Consider the following 22,452-nt stretch of genomic DNA (forward strand, 5'->3'; position numbering starts at 1 on the left):
CTTGGCCAGTGTCTAATATTTTAATTATATTATAGCTAATCTTGGTTATCAACTTATTTTACCTGGAAGAGGGAACCTCTTTTAGGTTGGCTTCTGGGCACATCTGTGGTCCATTTTCTTGATTAATGATTGATGTGGGAGGGGCCCGCCCACTTTTGGTGGTGCTCCCCTAGGTAGGTGGTCCTGCTGAACAACACATGAGGTGCCACCCAGTCGGCACTATTTTGTTGTCTCTGCTTCGAACTCCCTGCCTTGGCGTCCCTTGATGGTGGCTGTATCCTGTAAAGAACTCCCTGCCTTGGCGTCCCTTGATGGTGGCTGTATCCTGTAAACCAACTAAACTGTTTCCTCTCAAAGCTGCTTTTGGTCAGTGTTTATCACAGCAACCGAGAAGCAAACTCAGACACACTGCTAATGTGTCCTTCAGCACTTTTTCTGGTGGACTTAAAAAGCCTCCAGTGTCACTGACAGAGATGAAGACAAGACTGCATGGGCAGTAGGTGTTTATACTGGGGGCTGAGGGTGAGAATGGCTGTGTTTTGAGTTGTTGGGTAGGCTTTTGGTGTGCTGACAGGGGGTGTAATAGTGCTTGTGCCTGCGTTTGGCATACTTTGAGTTAAGAATAGCTCCTAGTGCTGCTGCAGGGCTTTCTGTTGTTGCTGCTCTAAGCACAAGAACTTGCTGTGTGAATCAGGCTAGAGAGAAGCTCGTTTTCCAAACACTGAGAACCTGTCTGGAGAGTGCAAGAAAGCCCTGGAGTTAACTGCCAGGTCACATTTCTTTAAGTCTTCACAGTCGGCTGAAGAGAGCACACACACTGCACCTGGTATGAAGTTAGCACCTCCAATTCCATAGACTTAGCCGCTGCTGAAAATTGAAGTTGTTTGGAAATTATCTCTTAATCTTAGGCCCACGATTCTGTTAGGCTACCTTAGGTGAAACAGTACTGACTGGGAGAGGGGCTCGGGGACAGTTTCTCCTATTTCCCTCAAACCTTATTTGGGGGAGAGAAATACAGCTTTGTTTTCTTTTCTTATGGTTTATTTCTTAATTTTATGAGCATTGGTGTTCTGCATAAATATATGTCTCTGAGGTATTGGATTCCCTGGAACTGGAGTTATAGTTGTGAACTATCATGTGGGTGGTAGGAATTGAACCTAGGTCCTCTGGAAGAGCAGCCAGTGCTCTTAACTGCTGAGCCAACTTACTAGCTCAATTTCTTTATTTTATAAGTATTTCCTGAGTAGAAGGATATGCTGTTATGACATTAAGGTAGCACCGAAAACACGGGAGCAAAGTAACCAGTCTTAGAGTAATGAAGCAAAGAAACTTTACTCTTTACAAGTTCAGTATATTGATGGAAGGGATACACTGAATATACAGAGAGGAGGAAGGATACTGTGTGTCGGAGGTGTGGAGTGTGGTAGCCTTTCTGACAAGGTCACTGTGTGACACTGACGGCAGATGGGCGTCAGCTCTTTTCAGTGTCCATGGACTGCTTTGTCCTGTTCTGTCTGTGGCTCCTGTGAGGTGCTGGCTTTATAACAGAAGGGTTAGATCTACTTGACTTATAGAAAATGGGGAAAAAGTGTGGCCTTTTATTTTGTTTTTATACCAAGATACCACTTGGTTAATGGACCTTATTTGGCCTCTGTAGACTTGCTTCTGATACTTCTGGTTTGGAAATGTTTCAGACCAAAAAAGAAAGCAATTTCATGCTTTCTTGGCCCTCAGATGAGTACAACATGCATCTGCTTTTGATACTGTGTGGTTTATAATTAGCTTTGTTTTAAATATTGACAATATGTGAGCTATAAAGTCTTCTATCAGTAAAAAAACAAATATAAATTTTGTGTATCTTCTCTCTTGCAACAGCTGCAATAGGCTTGTTAGTTTCTGCACACTTGTTTAATATAATTGTTTAATATAATTTAATCCAACTATGTACCCAGTGCTTTGTGTACCCATGGTTTCCAAAAATATGTTTGGAAAACTAGGTGCTTTGGAGAGGATCTAGCTAAACCTTGTTTGATTGAACAAAAAGCTTGATGAGAACTGGTTTGAGTGGGAGGAGGGTTGCCACGTTGCAGTGACCCTTGTGCCCAGTTCTGCTGCAGAGGTGCTATGTGAAGACTACAGTGTCTGAAATGGAAAAAACTTCAGAATTGACATTTTCTCTAAGGTCCTTAGAAGCTTAGCTCCTATGGCTTACACTGTGTGGCACACCTGTTGTGCAGCCATCAGACCTGCACGTGTGCGTACCAGCTCTTTTCACTATGTGGCCGGGCATCCCTGAGGCCCATTGGGGAGGTTCTCAAGACAGCAAACAGTAACCACTGCCCTGTCCCTTGAGTTGGCTCCCTGCTTTGCAGTGGAGTTGCCACCTGTTGCAGGCTAGTAGCTGATGGATGTCGGCTTGTGTATTTGTGTGCTTTAAGGGTTGCTCAGCGTTAATTTCTGTTATGATAAATATTCCAAAATGTAACCCATATAAACCAAAGCTCTTTGTGGTTTCTAGAAAAACTTTGGAGTATAAAAGGGGCCCCAAGAACAAAACATTGAAAAATCTCTTATTAATGGAGATTCTCTACTGGTCTTTGGGAAATTGTATTTCTTCAACAGACAAGAGACACTGACCTATGGGTACCAATGGGTAGGCAGCTGAGCTGAGGCAGTGGGGCCCTGCCACTTTTCTTGTGTGCAAGTAAAATATGAAGAGCACATAATTAATATTTTTGTGTAAAATTTAATGGCATTACTTACATTCACAGTGTCTTTGTAGATTAAATGTGTATTCTTGCTATTCTAGCTGTTCCCGAATGTAGTAGTTGGGAAGATGTGATACTTACCACCTTAGAATTTCTCCTGCCATTCACCATTCTGCTCTAACTATGCCTAAGGAATAATGGTCAGGACTGAGTGACTTGAAGCATCCCTTAACATCTGTGAGCATTTATGGTCTCCAACAGAACTTGAAAAGGACCAAGTTCTTTGAATTTCATTTGAGTGGGACTTTTGTAGACTTTGCAGAGTTCAAAGTTTCTCCTGACGGATAGCCTTTTGAGACATGAAAATGTCACTCAGCAGTGATTGTTACAGAACACTGATGGAAAATCCTTAGATGGGAGGAAGAAGTGGTATTTTGTATGTTAAACTAGAGGCTGGAGTTACTGTTGTAGTTACAGTTGTTGGGTCTAATTTCTAGCCCAGCACTGTCCTGCCTGGGCCTGTTGGACTTTTCTTCCTGATGTGTGTCAGCCTTGATGCTTAGATCTCACTGGGAACTAACATCAAGAGCCTGCTGAGATGAGAGATCCACTGGTTCAGCATCCTCCTCTACAGGACTTAGCCTTCTGATTTTGCTTGTGTATGTGTTTGCTTTTAAATTTTAAAATAAGCTCAGATATTGTGTCTGGGAAGTCACATGTGGGTATAGGTGCCTGCAGAGTCCAGAAAGGGCATCCTAGCTCCTGGGACTGGAGTTATAGATGGTATTTGCTGCTTGACATGGGTGCTGGGAATTGAACTCAGATCCTGGGCAAGAGCAGCACATGCTCTTAACTGCTGCGTCATCTCTCCAGCCCCTAATGTTTGTTTCAATTGATTGATTTTCATTTTTTGTAACTAGTTCACAAAACATAAAAATTACATGTTTGTTTTCCAGCCTCTCACTCAGACATGGCTCTGGTACTTAGTTGCTTTTTACAGCAGTCTTCTACTCAATGGTCTGTGCTTGGTGAGCTCCGTGCTTCTGGTGGAGCATTCACATTCTCCAGAAAGTTTCTGAGCAATCTTTTCTCCTAAAGAGAAGAACTCACCAACATGAGGAAGCTGCTGTCTACAAGGTGCTCTTTCTGTCACCTGCTACACTTTGACTCTGAGCTATACTACCATACCATGAGCCTTAGGGAGAAATGGAGCATCTTTGTACCCTGAGAGAAGATGGAGGCAACCAGACACTTAGGCAGTTTATAGCTTAGACCAAGGCAGATTCAGGACTCTGAGCACTGCTTGGATTCAAGCCCGGTAGCTGCTCTCTCTAATGACACCATCTCCCTTCCTCAGCCCAGCTTCTGAAGAACTCCACTGGTCCTCTGGGAAGGAAGGAACATGGGCATGAATGCAGGGTCCCATCTCTGTCTGATTGCTTCTGGGTGTCTGTTTATAGAACGTACCCTTCTGCCTAGAAATTCTAAAGGCTGTCTTATTTTCTCCTGTACAGGGTGTGGGGACTGTGTGTAGAGGGTGAAATCACGACTGGTTTTGATTCCTTAGGGACAACTTGGTAAGTAATATGCTAAGAAGGAAATTGTCGAAAAACTGGAAACTTCTTGTGTCGTTTGTTGCAGGCACATGTTGTGTGCAGGACAATTGCTCTTTAAACACTGAGGTTTAGGGGACATATTAGGAGCTCCCATCTTTTTAGTGCTTAAGTGAAGGACAGCAAGCAGTATCTCTTTAGGAGCCCTCAGTGACAGTGAGTGTGGCGCAGACACCAGGCAGACTCTAGGCACTCTAGGTTTAATTTATGTAGACAGCTTTCAGCTGGACTGTAGGTTTGAGGAACAACTGGGACAATCATGGAGAAGAATGGAAATGGCTGTAAAGCTGAAGAACCAGCCCTGTTTTACAAGGCATGGTTTTTGGGCCCATGTGGGAACCACAGTGATAGTGAATTGTCCCTCTTGAAGGAGGAGTTGAATCACTTTCTCTCCTGTCTGGAGACAGGGTAGCAGAACAGAGCTGAGCTAAAGATCCCAGGAGGAGGGTATGGATTGGTTCTTCCTCCGAGCCAGACTGGGAAAGGGGCTGTTATTTCAGAGAAGGAAGAGGAAGTGGTGAATGCTGAGACACTTCACCTGGTTCTGGTCAGTTCAGCATTTTCAGAAACAAGGTCAGGCAGTGTTGGGACAATGTTAGTATCATAAATGTATGTCTAGTAATTAAAAATCAAAGGTATTAAAATAGACTGAATATTTCCTTGGGTCTTGCCAGTGTTGTGAGCACACCATTCACACACTGTCCCGGGGTGTTCTTCCTTAACTCTGAGGGTGTCAGACAGGCACATAGAAATGTTCTCCATCTTCCTGAGGGGCGTCCTTAGCCATAGAGTGGCTGGTGTTTTATTTTTTGTTTCAGTGTCAGAGAGACTAACTACTCTTTGTGTTACAGAAGGGTGGTGGCTGAGCTAGAGTCCTAGGTTCACATCCTTTGTTGAGGATGAGTTTTTGGTCTTGTTTTTTCATCTTGCCTTGTCCATTATTGTGTGCTCTCCTGCTGCTGGGGTTTCCCCTGTTGAGTTCTGGTTAACTTCTTCAGATTTACCTTCCAGGCTCCCTGATTCTGTTTTTGTCTTGGTCCAACTACCCATGGAATTCGTAATTTGCTTATGTTGTTTTTTTAGGCCCTCCCTCCCTACCTCCTCCCTTGATCACAGTTTTCAGTGTTACCAGTGCCTCTCTGTGGTTCTATACTTGTTACCCGGTCACTGTGTTTCCTTTGGGTCCTTTGGTTCTTGTCCATTGTTGTTTGGTTCTTATTTATGTATTAGTTTCTTCTAGTGTGCTTATTGGTTTCATTGTTATGTTCTTTATGCATTTGGACAACTACTTATAGAAATAACTGAACTGTAGGGTCACAATATTTTCCTGCATGGGGCTTTGTGCAACTTCCAGGCACGGGTAGTATTTGAACCTGGGACTACTGTGGCCTATGCCTTCCCAGTCAGGCTGTCATAATAGCAGGAACTTCACCTCTGGGTCATTGTTTTTACTCTATCTGCTTTAATCCCCTCCTGAGTCTAGCAAGCTTGTCAGGGCTGCAAATGCCTGTGTGCCAATTTTTATACCACACTCTAGGAAGGCAGAGAAGTGATATACCAGCAAAGCTGTAACTGAGTGAATTAATAAATGTTCAGAGCACTTAACACTAGTGAAGAACTATCAAGACATCAGGAGAACGATCTGGAAGCAGGGAGGGTTTAGTTGTATTCCAGAGCATGTCCGAAGCCTGGCCTGGCTGTTTGCCATTCTGGGAGCAGAAGAAAGGGAGGCCTGAGAGTGTGGTGCCTGGAGACCTGGACAAAGACTTGCTGGGTTATGTTGTGTGTTGTCTTTTTCTCCCCTGCCCCCTGGCTGGGCTGGATTTCTTTCCCAGGAAGCTGTGAAAAAGGAGTGTTAAGTGTGTACTGGGTGTGATTTACATGCACGCAGGTTGTTTTTTTGTGTTTATAGGATTTGTAGAGGAGCGTATGAGACCTGCCGATACTTGTGATAATCCAGGAGGGAGATGGAAGGAATTCATGAAGTTCCACATTATTTGATGGTAGGGTTTTGTAGATGGCTTTGATGAGGACACTGTGGGGGGACACCAGGTGTGTTCTATCTCTGAGGAGAAAGGGTCCCTAGTACAAGTGTTGCAGCCCTGAAGGGACCAGAGAGTCACACTGACCAGGAGACAGGCTTTATATAGGGTTTCCTGGGGGTGGGGGAAGATGAGGCTTTCCAGGATGGCTTGGGATTGGTGGGATTCTGTGGCCTGATTTTGGGCTATTTTTTGCCTTTGTAGGGTGGTGCTTGGCTGCCAATGTCTTAAAGGGCTGGAAGTGGCTGTTACAGCTATTAGAGCATTCTGGGTAGCGGGGGTGAGGGATGGGAGGATGGGGGTGCAGGTGCAGGTCTTGGCCACTGATGCCTAGAGGGTTTTGCACCAGACCCATCATGCAGACCTATGGTTTCTAAGTGTCATTTTGGCAGTGTGCATGTGTGTCCTGTGTTAGTTTCCTGTTGGCTCCTGCTTTGGTTGAGTGCTTAGAACTGTAAATGCCACTTTCACTCCCCATTCTTAGCTGTCACCTCCAGTTTCTTTGGCTGTTCTGCTTAGGAAAAGGCCATCTTCTTTGAGGGTTGGCACCTAGTAGAAGTAATGTTCTACGTTACTCACTGTGCTAAGTGCAGTCACCTGGAGGTGAGATCTCTGCATGCTATTCTGACCCACAGAAGCTCAAGGGTTTGAGAGGAACTGCCCTTCTCTACAGAGGCACTAGGCACGGATTAAAGGGGCTCCTGGATACCAGGGGCTTAGCTCTTCTACTCCCTGAAGAGGTAAACTTCTTTTGTGCTTTCTGACATTTGCTTCAGGGGCAAGGAGTCAGGCTTAGCAGATTTATTTACTGTTTTTTAATGAGTCTACCACCTAGTAAATGTGATATGTCATGTTTTATGAAAATATGTCTTCTTGTGGATGGATTTTATATGTAAAGCAGTACTTTAAAATTTTATTTTTAACCTTTTATTAATTTACTTGTGTGTATGTAATGTACGTGTAGATGTGCCCATATATGTGGGTGCATACACCCCTTTGCATGCACGTGGGGACCAGAGGTTGACATTCAGTGTCTGTCATGAATCCCTCTCTCTCTGTTGATTTCTGAGACAGGATCTCACTGAACTTGGTTTATACCCACTAGGTAGCTTTCGTTCAGTCAGCTTTGAGGACTACATGGAGTTACTGCCCTGTCACAGGAGGCTTGTCTGCAGGCTTCAGAGCTTCCACTGCCCACAAAGCAGCTCCAGGAGCCATGTTTAATTAGGCAGATTGCTTAAAGTGATGTGTGAGGCAGACATCAGTCGTCAGAAGCATTCTCAGGCACACACTGTAAGTTAGCACCTCTGGGTGTTTCTGGTTTCTCATCATTAGAATACGAGAAGGAGCTTCACATACAGGACACTTAGAAATAGCTCAGTGGAAAGGAGGTGTAAAGTGTTGTCAGCTGTGCTTTTTGTCCACAACTAGTTGAGTTCCTGTGGAAGTGCAATGACTTTTAGTAATGACATTACTCATGATAAAAGTTCAGATGTTAAAAGTTGAGCTACAGCTGAATGACTCCAGATCTCCAGCAGGCTATTTCATCCCTCATAATCTGCCTTTGCCTTCGGTGGGTCATGGATGTGCTGATAGAAGAAGAGCCTGTCCTGAATCTCCATCTGTTCCCTCTCTGAAGATGTGATGTGTGCTCACCATTTCCTGTGCTGCTTGGCAGGCTGCTGCGAAGGGACAGCGCTGTTCTCAGAGATGGCTCAGGAGTCTGCAGACCTTGCTTCTGACTATCAGTTTTGGCTGCAGAAGCTTTCTGCTTGGGAACAGGCCTCTAAGGAAACCCAGCAGGACACTTGTCTTCACTTGTCCCGGTTCCAGGAGTTCCTGAGGCAGATGTATGAAATCTTGAAGGAAATGGTGAGTATGTTGTGACACCAGGGACTTAACTGAAGTTATTGATATGCGCTGCAGACAAGGGCTAATTCTGTACCTTCTGGTATAAAATAGCATGATTTTTCTTCTTACCTATTTGATACTGCTTGGCCAAGAAACTTAATAAATCTATTCATTCTTGCAGTGTTTGGAATTGCAACTTGTTAGGCAAGCCCTCTACCACAAAACTATATGCTAAGCCTAAGCAAATCATTTTTAAGTTTCAGGGCTTTGATATTTGCTTTAGGTAGTAAATGGGGTTTGTCCTTTGCCCTTCAAGTGTTTTAAGGGTCTAGACTGTTTGCCCTGTCCTCAGCTCTGCTTTCAAGTAGGTTCTCCTCAGAGATAGTAAGATTCTGTTACTGTCTATCTCTGCCTACTAAGATCTCTTCTAATAAACATTTTAAAAGATCCTTTCAAATAATAATTTTTTGAGTTTCTACATTTAAGTAATTTATTGTTTATACTCCTGTTTATCTGCATATTGACATAAATTGCTTATAGCTTTGGCTGACTTAGAACTCACTCTGTAGATCAGGCTAGGCTCACACTCAGAGAATCTAAGAGATCTGTCTACTTGTGCCTCCTGAGCACTGGGATTTAAAGGTGTATACCACCATTGACAGGTAGGAGCCATGTTTTCATGTTATAGACATTAATATTTCATATTTTTAAATTTGAAAATGAGAGTTTAATTGTTATTTTACATGATTACTTTCATGTCTGTTCATCAAAGACGCAAATAAGAAATTTGAAGGGCAAATTTCTATAGGTTATTCTGTAGATAATGAGTTAATATGTCCTTAAGAATTGAAAGGCAAAGCAATGTGAACTTGGTGCTGATTTTTGAAAAAAAATTTTTTTTAGTAAGATTTATGTAACTTGACCATAATGTGGTCTCAAAGTCTAGGTCCAGCCCCTGGTGCTGGGACCACATGAGGGAGTTCCTGTTGCAGCTTCTGGGGCACAAAGGTCTTTTTGCCCAGAGATCACTAAGGAAACCAGGAATGTTAAACATGCAGGGGCCTCTCTTCAGTGTTGGAGATAAAATACCTTGTTTCCCTACCCAGAAAGCTGAGAGTGGACATTGTTAATGATCTGGTGACCTTTTTGCCATCTGTGGTGGCTGACCTCACCCAAAGCCCCCAGAATGTTTATGCCAGGCTCTCCCTCCTTAGCTCCCAGGTAATAGAACCATCTTTGGAAGGGACTCACATGTACTGTGTAGCCTGCTGACATCTATACTGTCTCAGTTAGAGACCACACTAAAGCTGAGGCCGTTTAGTTGAAACCCTCTCTAATGGTCACATATACTCATGAAGGAGTTTCTAAGTAGTCACACCCTAAGCTCTATTGTGTACCAGGAATGATTATTCCCTGGAAACCTAGAGTGTGAATGATTGTTGCCTGGGAACTTTTTTTCCAAATTGTTGTGTGTTTTACATATGCTGACAGTGAGCCATCTGGGATCAGACTGTTCAGGTCTGATTCAGGCTGATGGAAGTCAGTCTGAGCCAAGTTTTCATTGTCATCTTCCCTTCCTGGGTATCTCTTTTGGCTTCCCCACACATAAGCTCAGTATTGTCTTGCTTTTGAACTTTATGGGGGGTAGAAAAGAGAGGGAAAGATCTACTTGTGTACTAAAATTGTGCTTTTATTTTAAGCTATTTTCTGTTTGGTTGATAGTTTTATCATCTCAGAGATGCTGTAACACACGAAGACACACATCTCAGTGCCCCAGCCACTTTCCTTCCTTTACAAGTTAGAGTTCTTATCCTGTTAAATGAAATGGTCTTCCCTGGACTGGACCATCTCAGCAGTTAGGCGGAAGTAGGCAGATGTCTAAGACTAGCATGTGAATTCTAAGAGAGGGCTGACAGCAATGAGATAGTCTCTTTTGACGATTAGGTTTGCACAAAATACAGTTGACTTTGGGTTTCTTAACCTAGAGCTCTCCTCTATCTCTTCCCCTGTACTTTCTAAAATAGGATGCATAGGAGCGCTCGGGGTCTTGGGGAGTTGTGTTGCTCAGTTGAATTTCCTAGTGCTCTTTCATTATCAGAACATGTGGTTGTTGTTTTCACAGGATTCTGATGCAATCCTGGAAAGGTTCCCCACAATCGGTCAACTGTTGGCAAAAACTTGTTGGAATCCTCTCATCTTAGCATATGGTAAGAGTCTCAGCACACAAACACCTAATGACAGTTTTGCTGTCTGTACTTCTAATGAAGCACAGGGATGTAAATTGTAACCTTTTTCACATTTCCACCAGGCAGCTCACCAAGAGTATGCAGCTTCCTGTGCTTCTGTGTGTTACAGACAAATACACACATACATGCATAGAGACTCATACATGTGGGCCTGCAAGACTTTGTATGTTGGAGAGGAAATACCTCATGATTTAAACACCAGTGTTTCTCTGTAGGCACTTTCATGACTTTACCTCATTTTAAATTCTCCATAGTTAAACTGGATACTAATGATATCCAGCTAATTGTTCGCAGTTCCATGTTAACTCATGTGCGGTTGCCCATATTGTGAGTATATATTTTCTTGATGGAGAGAGTCACTTCTTGGTCAGGGTGAGAAGCAAGGGTGGGAGGGTAGAAGAGAGACCTGGAGAGGAAGGGTAAGAACACCTTCCTCAGTGACACTGTTCTGGTGAGCATACTACCTTCCTTGTAGCCTGGGGCTTTGGCTCATTGCCAGAAGATTCAGGCTAAGAACTAGAGCTTCCCATCCTCGCTATGAACATCTTTTCCTGTAACAATAACCAGTCTTTATCATCTCAGAAAATTGCTGTTTTGTACTTTTAAACTGGGAATTAAAGTGTAAAGATTTTATCTGGAATTTCAGTTCAGGATACCAGAAAGTGAGCTCGTAGGCAGTAGATGTTTGTTGGCACATTTCTTTTTCCTTTCACTCATTTTTAGAACTCAAATTTGTGCCAAGATCATAGGCAGTTTATGATATCACCAAAGTGCCCTGCACACTGTGGGATCCAGTCTCAGTCTTGGGGTTTCTGTGGAGGAAACTCCTGAATGCCAGCCCCACTGTGATGTGCTAGTGGCACTTAGCTAAGTAGCAGGGCTTTATGTGTGTCTATGATTCGTCAGAGTGAGATGTGTGCTCACTAGCCAGTGGTACATCTCTGCATCACTTCTGAGCAAACACTGGGAGAATGTCCCTAGATCTTCACTTAGCACCCTGAAGAAACTGCCCATGTTGAGTTTTTGGAGTTTAAGTTCCATAAACTACCATTTCCCTCCCTCCCTCCCTTTTAAAATGCTTCCTAGTATACCTAGTGTGTGTGTGTGTGTGTGTGTGTGTGTGTGTGTGTGTGTGTGTGTGTGTGTGTGTGTATAAAATGCTTCTTCCCTCCACAGTAAAGCATATTGGAGTACCTGTTACTCATACTTCAGTATTTACCCCAGGTCAAGTACAATCATATTTTTACTCTGTGGTGTAAGTTTGGCTTGAAGAATTCTTTGAAAGTTATGAGTTTGGAAATGAATGTGTCTTAGGCAAGACTGTACCTTCTGGTACTTTATTTAAGCTGATAGGGGAAAATGAATGTCCCTCGGAATGGCCTGGGGAGTTTACTCAGATTTATTAATTACTGAGAAAGCATAAGCTTAATAGTCGTTTATAAACCCTAAAAATTATGAAGGGATGGGTGCTCTCAGTGAATATGAGATCTCCATAGTTGGTCCTGTCCCATGCCTTTCATAACAAAGCCATTGGATGCACTATTTATTAGCTTACAAGAGGCTGCAAGGTGAACTCTGGATGTCTGAGAATACTGCAGGGGCTGAGTATGCCTGCCTTCCCTCTCTTCACCACAGGGTCTGCATTGCTGTGGCTACCCTGTACGCTAACAGCTTCAGTTTCTAAGGTTGATATTTTTTCTAACTGTGCTCTGAGTTTCTACCTGGAACAGATTTGGCTACCAGAAACAGAGACAGATAGTAGTTATTTTGCCTTAAAGAGATTGAAATTACTGATGTTTAAATGTGAAATTAGAAACATGTTGAAGAGCCCAGCACTTTGAGCTCTTTCTATCCTTCTTGTTTGGCTTTAAAAACTGCTGCTGTTGCAGAAAAAGAGTTGACCACACAAGAGCTGGACAGTGAGCTGAAGCCACAAGGAGAAAAGCCTTCGCTGAGCTTGTTGCTTGAGGTTTTCCTAAGCATGTTCTCAAGGTTTTTTCCTCCTATTTGATAGTCTATTTATTTTTGTTTTCTTTTCTGCAGATGAAAGCCAAAAAATTGTAATATGGTGCTTATGTTGTCTGATGAACAAAGAACCACGGACTTCTAGAGAGTCAGGACTTAACTCGTGGATCCTGGTAAGAGTAATGTTCCATTTGCTGGCTCTGCTCTGATTTCAGCCCCCCTCTACACATACACTTCTTTCCCTTTTATCGGCTCAATTCTGTCATGTTGTAAGGCAGTGGTTCTCAACCTGTGGGTTGTGACCCCTTGGGGGATAAACACAGGGGTCACATATCAGATATTTACATTATGATTTATAACAGTAGCAAGAGTATAGTTACAAAGTAGCAATGAAATTATTTTATGGTTGGGGGTCAGCATAACTTGAAGAATTGTATTGAAAGGAAGGTTGAGAACCTCTGGTTTAACAGGTTGCCTTTACTGTTAGGTTTTCACTGCATGTCTAGCTGTTTAGATTTCAGGTTTTCCTGCAGTACTGCTCCTTATGATGAACCTCTCAGTGCTGACACCACTGCATGCTGGGTGGTTTCAAAAAATACTTGGTAATGATGAAAAGAATGTACTAGGTTTTCTGCCAGCTATTGCTGGAAGCACTGTTTTACCCTGTAAGCCTGGTTTAAGTCCTTACTTAATTTTTCTCCAAGAATGGCTCTGTTTCTCAGAATCTTTATTGTGATAAGCATGAGTTTAGAATGGAGGCTTTAATTTAACTTTAGAGATGGCTTAATATTTAAGAGCAGTGGCTGCTCCTGTAGAGGACCCAAGTTCAATTTCTAGCACCCTCATTGGCAGCTCACAACCGTTGGTAACTTTAGTTCCAGGGGACCCATGGCATTAGGCATGTATGAGGTACACATCTATGTGCATGTAGGCAAAATACTCATACACATAAAATCTTAAAAAAACCACCACCACCACCACCACCAAACAAACCCCCAAAACTAGCATCCATGGAGCCCAGCCCTATTTTTGTGTTTCAAAGTTGATACCTAGGCCACAGCTACTCATGCTTTCAAACTCATTTATTGTGACAGCCACCCAGAGAGCTGATTGCTTCTTAGTTTTCCCCCACGGTTGTTTCTCTGAAATGGCAGGCACAAGTTGGAGACCTGATCTGATTGGCTACTTTTGCTGTTTAATTTGCCCCTACTAGGTGCCACAGCCTGAGGACTTGCTGATGCAGTACCGTCAGACTCACTAATTGTGAGCCATCCATGGCTACGAAATTGCTCAGGCAGATTGGTACATAGGGTTTGGTCTATTGGTGCTAGATTGGTACATAGGTTTTGGTCCATTGGTGGTAGACTGGTATATAGGGTTTGGTCCATTGGTGATAGATTGGTACATAGGTTTTGGTCCATTGGTGCTAGATTGGTGCATAGGGTTTGGTCCATTGGTGCTAGATTGGTACATAGGGTTTGGTCCATTAGTGGTAGACTGGTATATAGGGTTATGGTCCATTGGTGATAGATTGGTACATAGGTTTTGGTCCATTGGTGCTAGATTGGTACATAGGGTTTGGTCCATTGGTGCTAGATTAGTACATCGGGTTTGGTCCATTGATGGTAGATTGGTACATAGGGTTTGGCCCATTGATGGCAGGTGATACATCACCTCCACTCTTTTTGTGTCCTTTATTTTAGACAAAATTGTTAATGGTGATGATAAATACAATATTGTACTCTCTGTTAAATTGGAAGAAGAAAAGGTACACAAGGAGTTAAAAGGATTGGGCAAGGGAAGGTATGAATACAGAATTTAGTTTGAAGAAAAATTCACGTAAGAGGCTGAAGGAACTGATGAATTGAGTTAGAGGGGAGAAGCTGTAGGAATAGAACAATACCTAGCCTTTAATAAAATAATGTGTCATTTTTAGTTTTTTGATCATTGTGCTTTATAGAATGTTTGCTATTTAAGAATAATTTCTTAGTGTGCAAGTTTATATTGGATAGCTCACTGAGTCCCAAAATAGCTCATGTAGTAAATTGTTTCTGGGATAACTGGATTAAATTTGCACATTTAATATATGACTTTATTAGTCCATTTAAAAATTCCTAGCTTCATATTTTTATTTTGTAGTCCTTTTTTGTTTAATGCCTGGGTAAGTTAGCACTGAGAGGTACTTAAATTAACACTAATGCAGGAAGGTAAAATTCAAACAATTTCTCTCACTGGGCAACTAAGACTAGAGCCCACACAATCTAGAGTGGTGCATGGCTCTCAGTAAAGTGTTGTTGGCAGGTAGGTATAATGGTAGCCCAGAGGAGGATACTTGCTTAGACTTGGGGACCTGGAGACACTTCCTGTGGGAGGCGGCAAACTAGGTGTGTCGTGAAGTTGGCTGGTCATTTCTTAATGACCAGGAGTGTCAACATACAGAATGTGCAAAGCATGGTGGGAGAAAGCAGACCCAGGGACTTCTGGTGCTTGTAGGCACCTGCAGCTTGGTGTTCCTGGAGCGTGTGCTAATAACCATGAAGCTAGAAAGGCAACCAGACACTAACTGTTTGTGATTACAGGACACAAAGTAGGTGAAAATTAACTTTATAAGGTTATTATTGATCCAAAATACCATCCAACACAAAGTTACTATAGAATTTTTGGGATTGTTTTTCAATATTTTTATACCATATCTTGAACACATACATTTGCATATTTTAATTCTGGCACTAAATTTTAGCTGGAAAGTATTAATCTTTGTTTATATTAAATAATATAAATGCTAGGAAAAACTATGTTTGTATATACAAGTGATTTTAAAAGCTTTTATAACAATTCAGTAACAGTTGAAAATGTTATTAAAGTCTGCACCTGAATGTTCAGTGCTCGGCTATGCTGCTGCGTGCTGGGCTGCCCTGCCACGCTCAGCAGCTGGAGGATAAGCTGTTTGGGCTGCACTGCTGTGCTTGGGTGGCCTGTTGTATACTTTCAGTTTGTCTATTTCTGGTTGTGTTGACTTCCATGTAAGTAGAACTTTGACTGAGTTCATAGACCACTGACTCTTGTTTCCCACAGCCCTGCCCTTATTTCACTCTGCTTTTCCTGTTTTGTCACCAGCCTGAAGTAAAGGGAGCTTTTATGTTCACATCTCACAGATATATTTTACTAAGACATAAGTTCACTGAAGTTTTGTCTGAATTGCCCAGGTCACGTTCCTTGGTACATTTAGGAATAACCTGAAAAGTAGGTTGAAAAGTCTGTTGTGGGAGGTGCTTCCTAGTATGGAGCCAGTGTTGAAGGGTGTGGATGTTTGCACTGTGTGTGGCTGCACAGGCTCTACATCCCAGACACATGGATCTTTCTGGAGGGTTTGACATCATCTCCCCAGAAGCAAGGCATTGTGAGCTGGTGACTGCCATTAGTTTGCATGTCCCAACAGAGTGCTGTACTGTGTCATAGTTTGACTGTTGTTTCTACCAACTCTGGTTCTGTTTAATACTGACAGTGTTAGAGTTTTGCCAATGAGCAGCATGGCAAAGAACCAGAGGGACTGAAGCTCATAAATCTTGGTTTAAGTGGCCCTTTACTCTGTGGTAGATGCAAGGAGTACTTCTAAAATGCGGCTCTCAGAAGGCTTTTATAGTTCTGCTAATCTACAGAATCACCGAGATGAGTTTCTCTTTGGGGAACTAGGGCTGTGTTCATTGTGGTTCTTTTATACATTGCAACCCTTATTTGTATATTAAAAAAGGTAAAAATTTTCTTATGACTGTTTACATAAGATGTGTGTATAAAAGACCATGACCAAGTCAACTTACAGAAGTTTGGGTTTATTTGAACTTAAGGTTCCAGGAAGACAAGAGAAGCATCATGGGGTGGAGGACAGTGGCCGCAGGCAGGCATGAGAGCTGCAGCTGTATCCTACATTGCTAACAGGAAGCAGAGAGAACAGGAAGCTCTGTTCTGGCCAGGCCGAGTCTCTCAACTTTCCTAAGCCTCCCACATAGCATCACCTACTGGGACTAAGTGTTTAAATGCCTCCCATTCCCTCCCCATCTCATCTCCCACTCCGTTCCTTCCCTCCATTTGCCTCCTATGACTATTTTATACCCCCTTTTAAGTGAAATTCAAGCATCCTCGCTTGGGCTTTCCTTCTTGTTTAGCTTCTTTGGGTCTGTGGAGTGTCTTGTGGGTATCATGTATTTTATGACTAATACCAACTTATAAGTGAGTACATACCATACATGTTCTTTTGGGTCCAAGTTATCTCACTCAGGATGATATTCTCAAGTTTCATCAGTTTGCCTGCAGATTTCATGATGTCTTTGTTTTTAATAGCTGAATAGTACATTGTGTAGATGTGCCGCATTTTTTTTATCCATTCTTCAATTGAGGGACATTTGTTACAAGTTTCTGGCTATTGTGAATAAAACTCCTATGAACATAGTTGAGCAAGTGTCTTTGTGGGATGGGGGAACATCTTTTTGGTGCATGCCCAGAAGTGGTATAGCTGGCTCTTGAGGTAGAACTATTGCCTGTTTTCTGAGAAACCACCAAATTGATTTCCAAAGTGGTTGTACAAGTTTGGTACTTCCATCAGCAATGGAGGAGTATTCCTCTGGCTTCACATCCTCACCAGCATGTGCTGTCACTTGAGTTTTTGATCCCTGCCATTCTGATTGGTGTAGAATGGAATCTCAGGGTTGTTTTGATTTGCATTTCCCTGATGACTGAGGACTTTGAACATTTCTTTAAGTGCTTCTTAGCCATTCAAGATTCCTCTGTTTAACTCTCTGTACCTCATTTTAAAATTGGGTTGTTTAGGTTGTTGGTGTCTAACTCCTTGAGTTCTTTATAAATTTTGGATACTAGCCCTCTGTCAGATGTAGGGTTGGGGAACCTATATGTATGCTGACATTTTTTCCTATTGACAGTGTCCTTTGCCTTACGGAAGTTTTCCAGTTTCATGAGGTCAGTTGTTGATCTTACAGCCTGAGCTGCATTCTGTTCAGGAAGTTGTCTCCTGTACCAGTGAGTTCAAGGTTATACCCCACTTTCTGTTCTATTAGATTTAGACTATCTGGTTTTACATCGAGGTCTTTGATCCACTTAGACTTTAGTTTTTGTGTATTGTGATAAATATAGATCTATTTTTATTCTTCTACATGTAGGCATCCAGTTAGACCAGTACCATTTGTTACATTTTTTTATTGTATTTTTTTCAGTGTATAGTTTAGTGTCCATAGATGTATGGATTTATTTCAGGGTCTTCAATTTGATTTTATTTGTCAACCTGTCTGTTTCTATGTCAATATCATGCAGTTTTTATTACCATTGCTCTGTAGTACAGTTTGGGGTTAGGGATGATGATACCTCTGAAAATTCTATAATTGTTCAGGATTGTTTTAGCTATCCTGGGTATTTTGTTTTTCCATATAAAGTTGAGAATTACTCTGTCAAGGTATGCAAAGAGTTGTGTTGAAAATTTGATGGGAATTGCATTGAATCTGTAAATTGCTTTTGGTAAGATGGCCATTTTCACTATGTTAACCCTACTGATTCCATGAGCATGGGTGATCTTCCAATACCTTATTTTTAATGATATGTTTAGTCTAGCTAGCCAGCTTCCTCTGCAATCCCGTCTTCTATAGTTGGAATTATAGGTGGTTTACCACATCTACCAGGCATATACGAGGGTTCCGGAGATCTGGACTTTGACAGGTACTTTATACTTTGAACTTTCTTTCCAGCCTCCTAATTTGTCTTTTTGTTGTTGTTGAATTTAAAAGTCCAGTGTACACTCTGGTTAACTGTTCATATATTATCTCTTCTGCAAATAATTTTCTAGTTTGGAGATATTCTCACTTTTGTTAAAAATTATTTTATTGGCTATTCTCTGTATTTACATTTCAAATTGCACCTCTCCCAATCACCCTCTCCACCTCTGTGCCTTGACAGTCCCTGTAGATTGTCCTGAAGCTGTTTGTATTTTAATGTTAATTCCACTTCCCCAAGAAGGGCTGCTTAGTCCTATGACTCCAACTGAACATTCCCATTTTAATTAGTAAAATAAAGGAAAGCCAGTGACTGGGTAAGGCGAGGGAGGTGTGGAGGGTTGAGAGCTCTGAAGAGGTCAGAGGACAGAGGGTGAAGGCAACTTGGAGGTTCCCAAGAACCAGCTAGACCCAGGTGATATTAATTGGTGTTAAATAGCTATGAACATTAAGGATTTTATAGGTCTAGTATCTTATATAGAAGGGCAGTTTGTATCTTTGTTTATTTGATGTAATCTTGTTGTGTAGAGGGTTTGTGGATTGACAGTTGAATATATAAACTTGTATGAAAAGCTATCAGGCTGTAGAGTTGTATTTATGTGGGATTTTGGGGTAGGGAAACACCCTGGGACTGAGGCAGAGAACCACTAGGGAAGGGAGTTGTGCAGACAAATTGGGTCGTGGAGGTGGCTCTCGGACTGGGCGACAAAGGTGTGCATGACTCCAAAATAAAGCTGGGCCAGAGGAGTAAGACCTCAGGGCCATTAAAGAGATAAACTGTTTGATTATTTTTTAATATTTACTGCAACAATTCCTCTATACTGGGAAAATTTGCCTTCACTGGACCAAAGGTCTCTTCTCCCATTGATGCCAGACTATTTATCTGCTACATATGCACCTGGAGCCATGGGTCTCTCCATCTGTGCTCATTGGTTGGTGTTTTAGTTCATGGGAGTTCTGGAGGGTTTGGTTGGTTGATAATGTTATTTTTCCCATGAGGTTGCAGACCATTTTAGCTCCTTCAGTCCTTTCTCTAGCTTCTTCATTGTCCCCATGTTCAGTCTGATGGTTAACTGCAAGCATCCTCCTCTATATTGGTATGGATTTGGCAGAGCCTCTGAGGAGGCATCCATATCAGATTCCTGCCAGTAAGCACTGGCATCAGCAATAGTGCTTGAGTTTGGTGGCTGCATATGGGGTAGATCCCCAGGTGAGGCAGTCTCTGAATAATCTTTTCTTCAACCTTGCATTTCCTCCTGTGAGTGTTTTTTGTTCTTCCTTCTAAGAAGGACTGAGGCATCTGCCTTCTGGCCTTCTTTTTGAGCTTCATAATGTCTGTAAATTGTTTCTTGGGTATTCAGAGCTTCTGGGGCTAGTATCTGCTTATCATGTGTATTCTTTTGTGACTGGGTTACCTCACTCAGAATGATAGCTTCTAGATCCATCCATTTGCCAAAGAATTTCATGAAGTCATTGTTTGTAATAGCTGAGTAGTACTCCATTGTGTAAATGTACCACATTTTCTGTATCCATGCCTTTGTTGAAGGACATCTGGGCTCTTTCTAGCTTCTGGCTATTATAAATAAGGCTGCTATGAACATGGTAGAACATGTGTTCTTGTTAGATGTTGGAGCGTCTTTTGGGTATATGGCCAGGAGTGGTATAGCTGGGTTCTCAGTACTATGTCCAATTTTCTGAGGAACCACCAGACTGACTTTCAGAGTGGTTGTACCAGCCTGTAGTCACACCAACAGTGGAGAAATGTTCCTCTTTCTCCACATGCTCGCTAGCATCTGCTGCCACCTGAGTTTTTGATGTTAGCCATTCTTACTGTTGTGAGGAGGAATCTCAGGGTTGTTTTGATTTGCATTTCCCTGATGACTAGGGATGTTGAACATTTCTTTAGATACTTCTCAGCCATTTTGTTGAGAATTCTTTGTTTAGCTTTGTACCCCATTTTTAAAATAGGATTATTTGATTCTTAATTTTTAAAAAAATTTGGGTATGTTACTCATTTCAATTTAATTTTTATGAGGTATATACGTCTGTTTAGATTTTTTAAAAAAAATTGTGAATGATGGTCTGAACATACAGGCTTCCTGTTTTCATTTCAGGGTCATGTGCTTGTTTGTAGGATGTTAGATGAGGGTGCTAACAGAGTGTGGACTTTTGTATGAGTGACCTGAAATTTTGAGTTGCATGTGTTATAGTGTAGTTCTGGGCTGTGCTTGTGGAGTTGCATGTGTTATGATGCAGTTCTGGGCTGTGCTGGTGGAGTTGCATGTGTTATGATGCAGTTCTGGGCTGTGCTGGTGGAGTTGCATGTGTTATATAATGCAGTTCTGGGCTGTGCTGGTGGAGTTGCATGTGTTATATAATGCAGTTCTGGGCTGTGCTGGTGGATTTGCAAGTGGAGCTTCAGGTGGGAGGCTTGGTGTCATTTCATCCATCCCTTCATCTGTATTTGAAGAATTGAAATGTAGGGATGTGAGCAAAAGACTGTGGTCAGTCTGCCCAGGACAGTAGGAAAGAAGAGACACCAGTGAGAAGGACTCCCTCCTGGCAGCAAATAACCACAGATGACATAACAGCCTTTCCCCTGAAACTTGAAGTTCTGAAAGGGTATAAAATGAGTTTCAGTGAGGTACAAGCTCTGGTCAACAGAGCTGTGTTCTGTCCTGAATCTGCCTCTCTTCCCAGATGCTAGAGGCTACCTGGATCCCTTCGATTCCTGCCCTGCCCTTCAAAGCCATCAAATCCTCAGGCTGCCACTAAGAGTTTATGCTCTACTTTCCTCTTTCACCTTCTAGGTCCTTTCCCCTGTTGAGCCTACCTGTATATTCAAAACCCGCTGTCTATTGTAAAGATTCACAGAAATTGCATCTGTAACTTGAAGTTTTTTTTGTGCCAAATAAAATGAAATATTATGCGTTGTGAAAGGAAAGAACCAACTTCTGAAAACTGACCTCTGTAGGCATAAATTTTTCTGAACCTATTGTAATAAGGGTTTAGCCTCTCCTCTAGTCCATCACCCACCAGAGGTAGTAGAAAAGCTATTAGGACACGGGGGGAGTAGACTTGTTTCAAATTGTTCTTTGGGGGCAGTCCAGTCTTTGTTTTCAGGATGTGAGCAGTTCAGTCCAGTAGCAAACACCAAATACAGCAGCTGCAGTCCAGTCCTCTCGGTAGTCCCCACACTGAACCAGCAAGGGCAGCTTAATCCAGAAGAAACCACAAGGCTTGCCAACTGGCCAGAGGCGGTTGCAGAAGTGGCAGAGGAATCTCATGAGAAGTTCTTTGGCAAGTTTCTCTCTATGGAGTCACCACACACTCCTAAAAGTTTTCCAGGTTTTTCTGTTGAAATTTATGTTGAATTCAGTACATGGATAAGATGTCTAAAAGCTGGTAAGTCACCCAGTCCTTTAATAACTGGGGCTCGGTGATGTTTAGGAGCTTGGTGTGCCTGTCAGTGTGTCCTGTGTGTATAGAAGTGTGCATCACAGGGTCCTATGCATCATTTCATTTCCAGGCTGACAGTATACTTCATGTGGTGCTGAGCCCTTTGGCTCTGGTGATGACACTATGACAGTCACAGAAAAGGAGAATCAGAGAGTGGCAGTCCTTTTGGAGGCCACCACAAATCTAAGTTGTTTTTCTGAGTCTTTGTCTTGTGGTTCGGAATATATATCTCTCTATCCCCTTTGGTGTATATGTAGAAGAGAAGGGCTCACTGCTTGCCTAAGCTCAGTACATAGCCTTTCAAAGGAGGCTTGTTTTCCCAGATAGAAGGCTGTCCTTTGTCCTAGGCAGCAGGGTCACAGAAGTGAGACAGTCTTGTTTTAATTTTATGCTTTTCAAAAAGATCCTTAAAAGGTTACATGTTTTATTACTTTAAGGATTTCTTTTTAATGCATGTGACAGTTTATTTCCTTTTGAGTTTCTTTTCTTGTTTTGTGATAGTGACCCTAGTCAGCTGTCCCTGTCAGCTCCTTCACATGTCCCTCCAAGACAGAGGTCTTTATGCAGTCTGGCATAGATGAAGGCTTGAACCTTTCTTACTTGTTTGGGTCTGAGCTGACTTGTCATCAAAACAAAATCTGAAAGTCCCCTTCCCACTTTGATGGTATTGTTGGTCTTTAGGGTGAGCAGAGCCAGGCTTAGTTGTCTCCTGTTCGTTTGGTACACGTTCTCTCTAGTACTTGTCTTGGTGTACATGGTGACAGTTACATTCCATACCTGGATTGATGAGCTTG

At 42.3% G+C, this 22,452-nt stretch overlaps 1 protein-coding gene across 1 annotated transcript in view; it reads left to right on the forward strand.

The window, feature by feature from the left end:
- Positions 1 to 22,452, forward strand: part of FANCC (FA complementation group C) — a gene marked incomplete at its 3' end in the record, with an annotated part of 100,866 nt that overhangs the window by 16,560 nt on the left and 61,854 nt on the right. The window contains 3 exon segments of the mRNA XM_080908588.1: positions 8,042 to 8,235; positions 10,337 to 10,421; positions 12,504 to 12,598. Of these exon segments, the coding sequence (XP_080764714.1) occupies positions 8,074 to 8,235; positions 10,337 to 10,421; positions 12,504 to 12,598 (342 nt within the window). The 5' untranslated portion in view covers positions 8,042 to 8,073.

The sequence above is a fragment of the Micromys minutus genome, assembly GCF_963924665.1.
Source record: "Micromys minutus genome assembly, chromosome: 1".
NCBI classification, from domain to species: domain Eukaryota; kingdom Metazoa; phylum Chordata; class Mammalia; order Rodentia; family Muridae; genus Micromys; species Micromys minutus.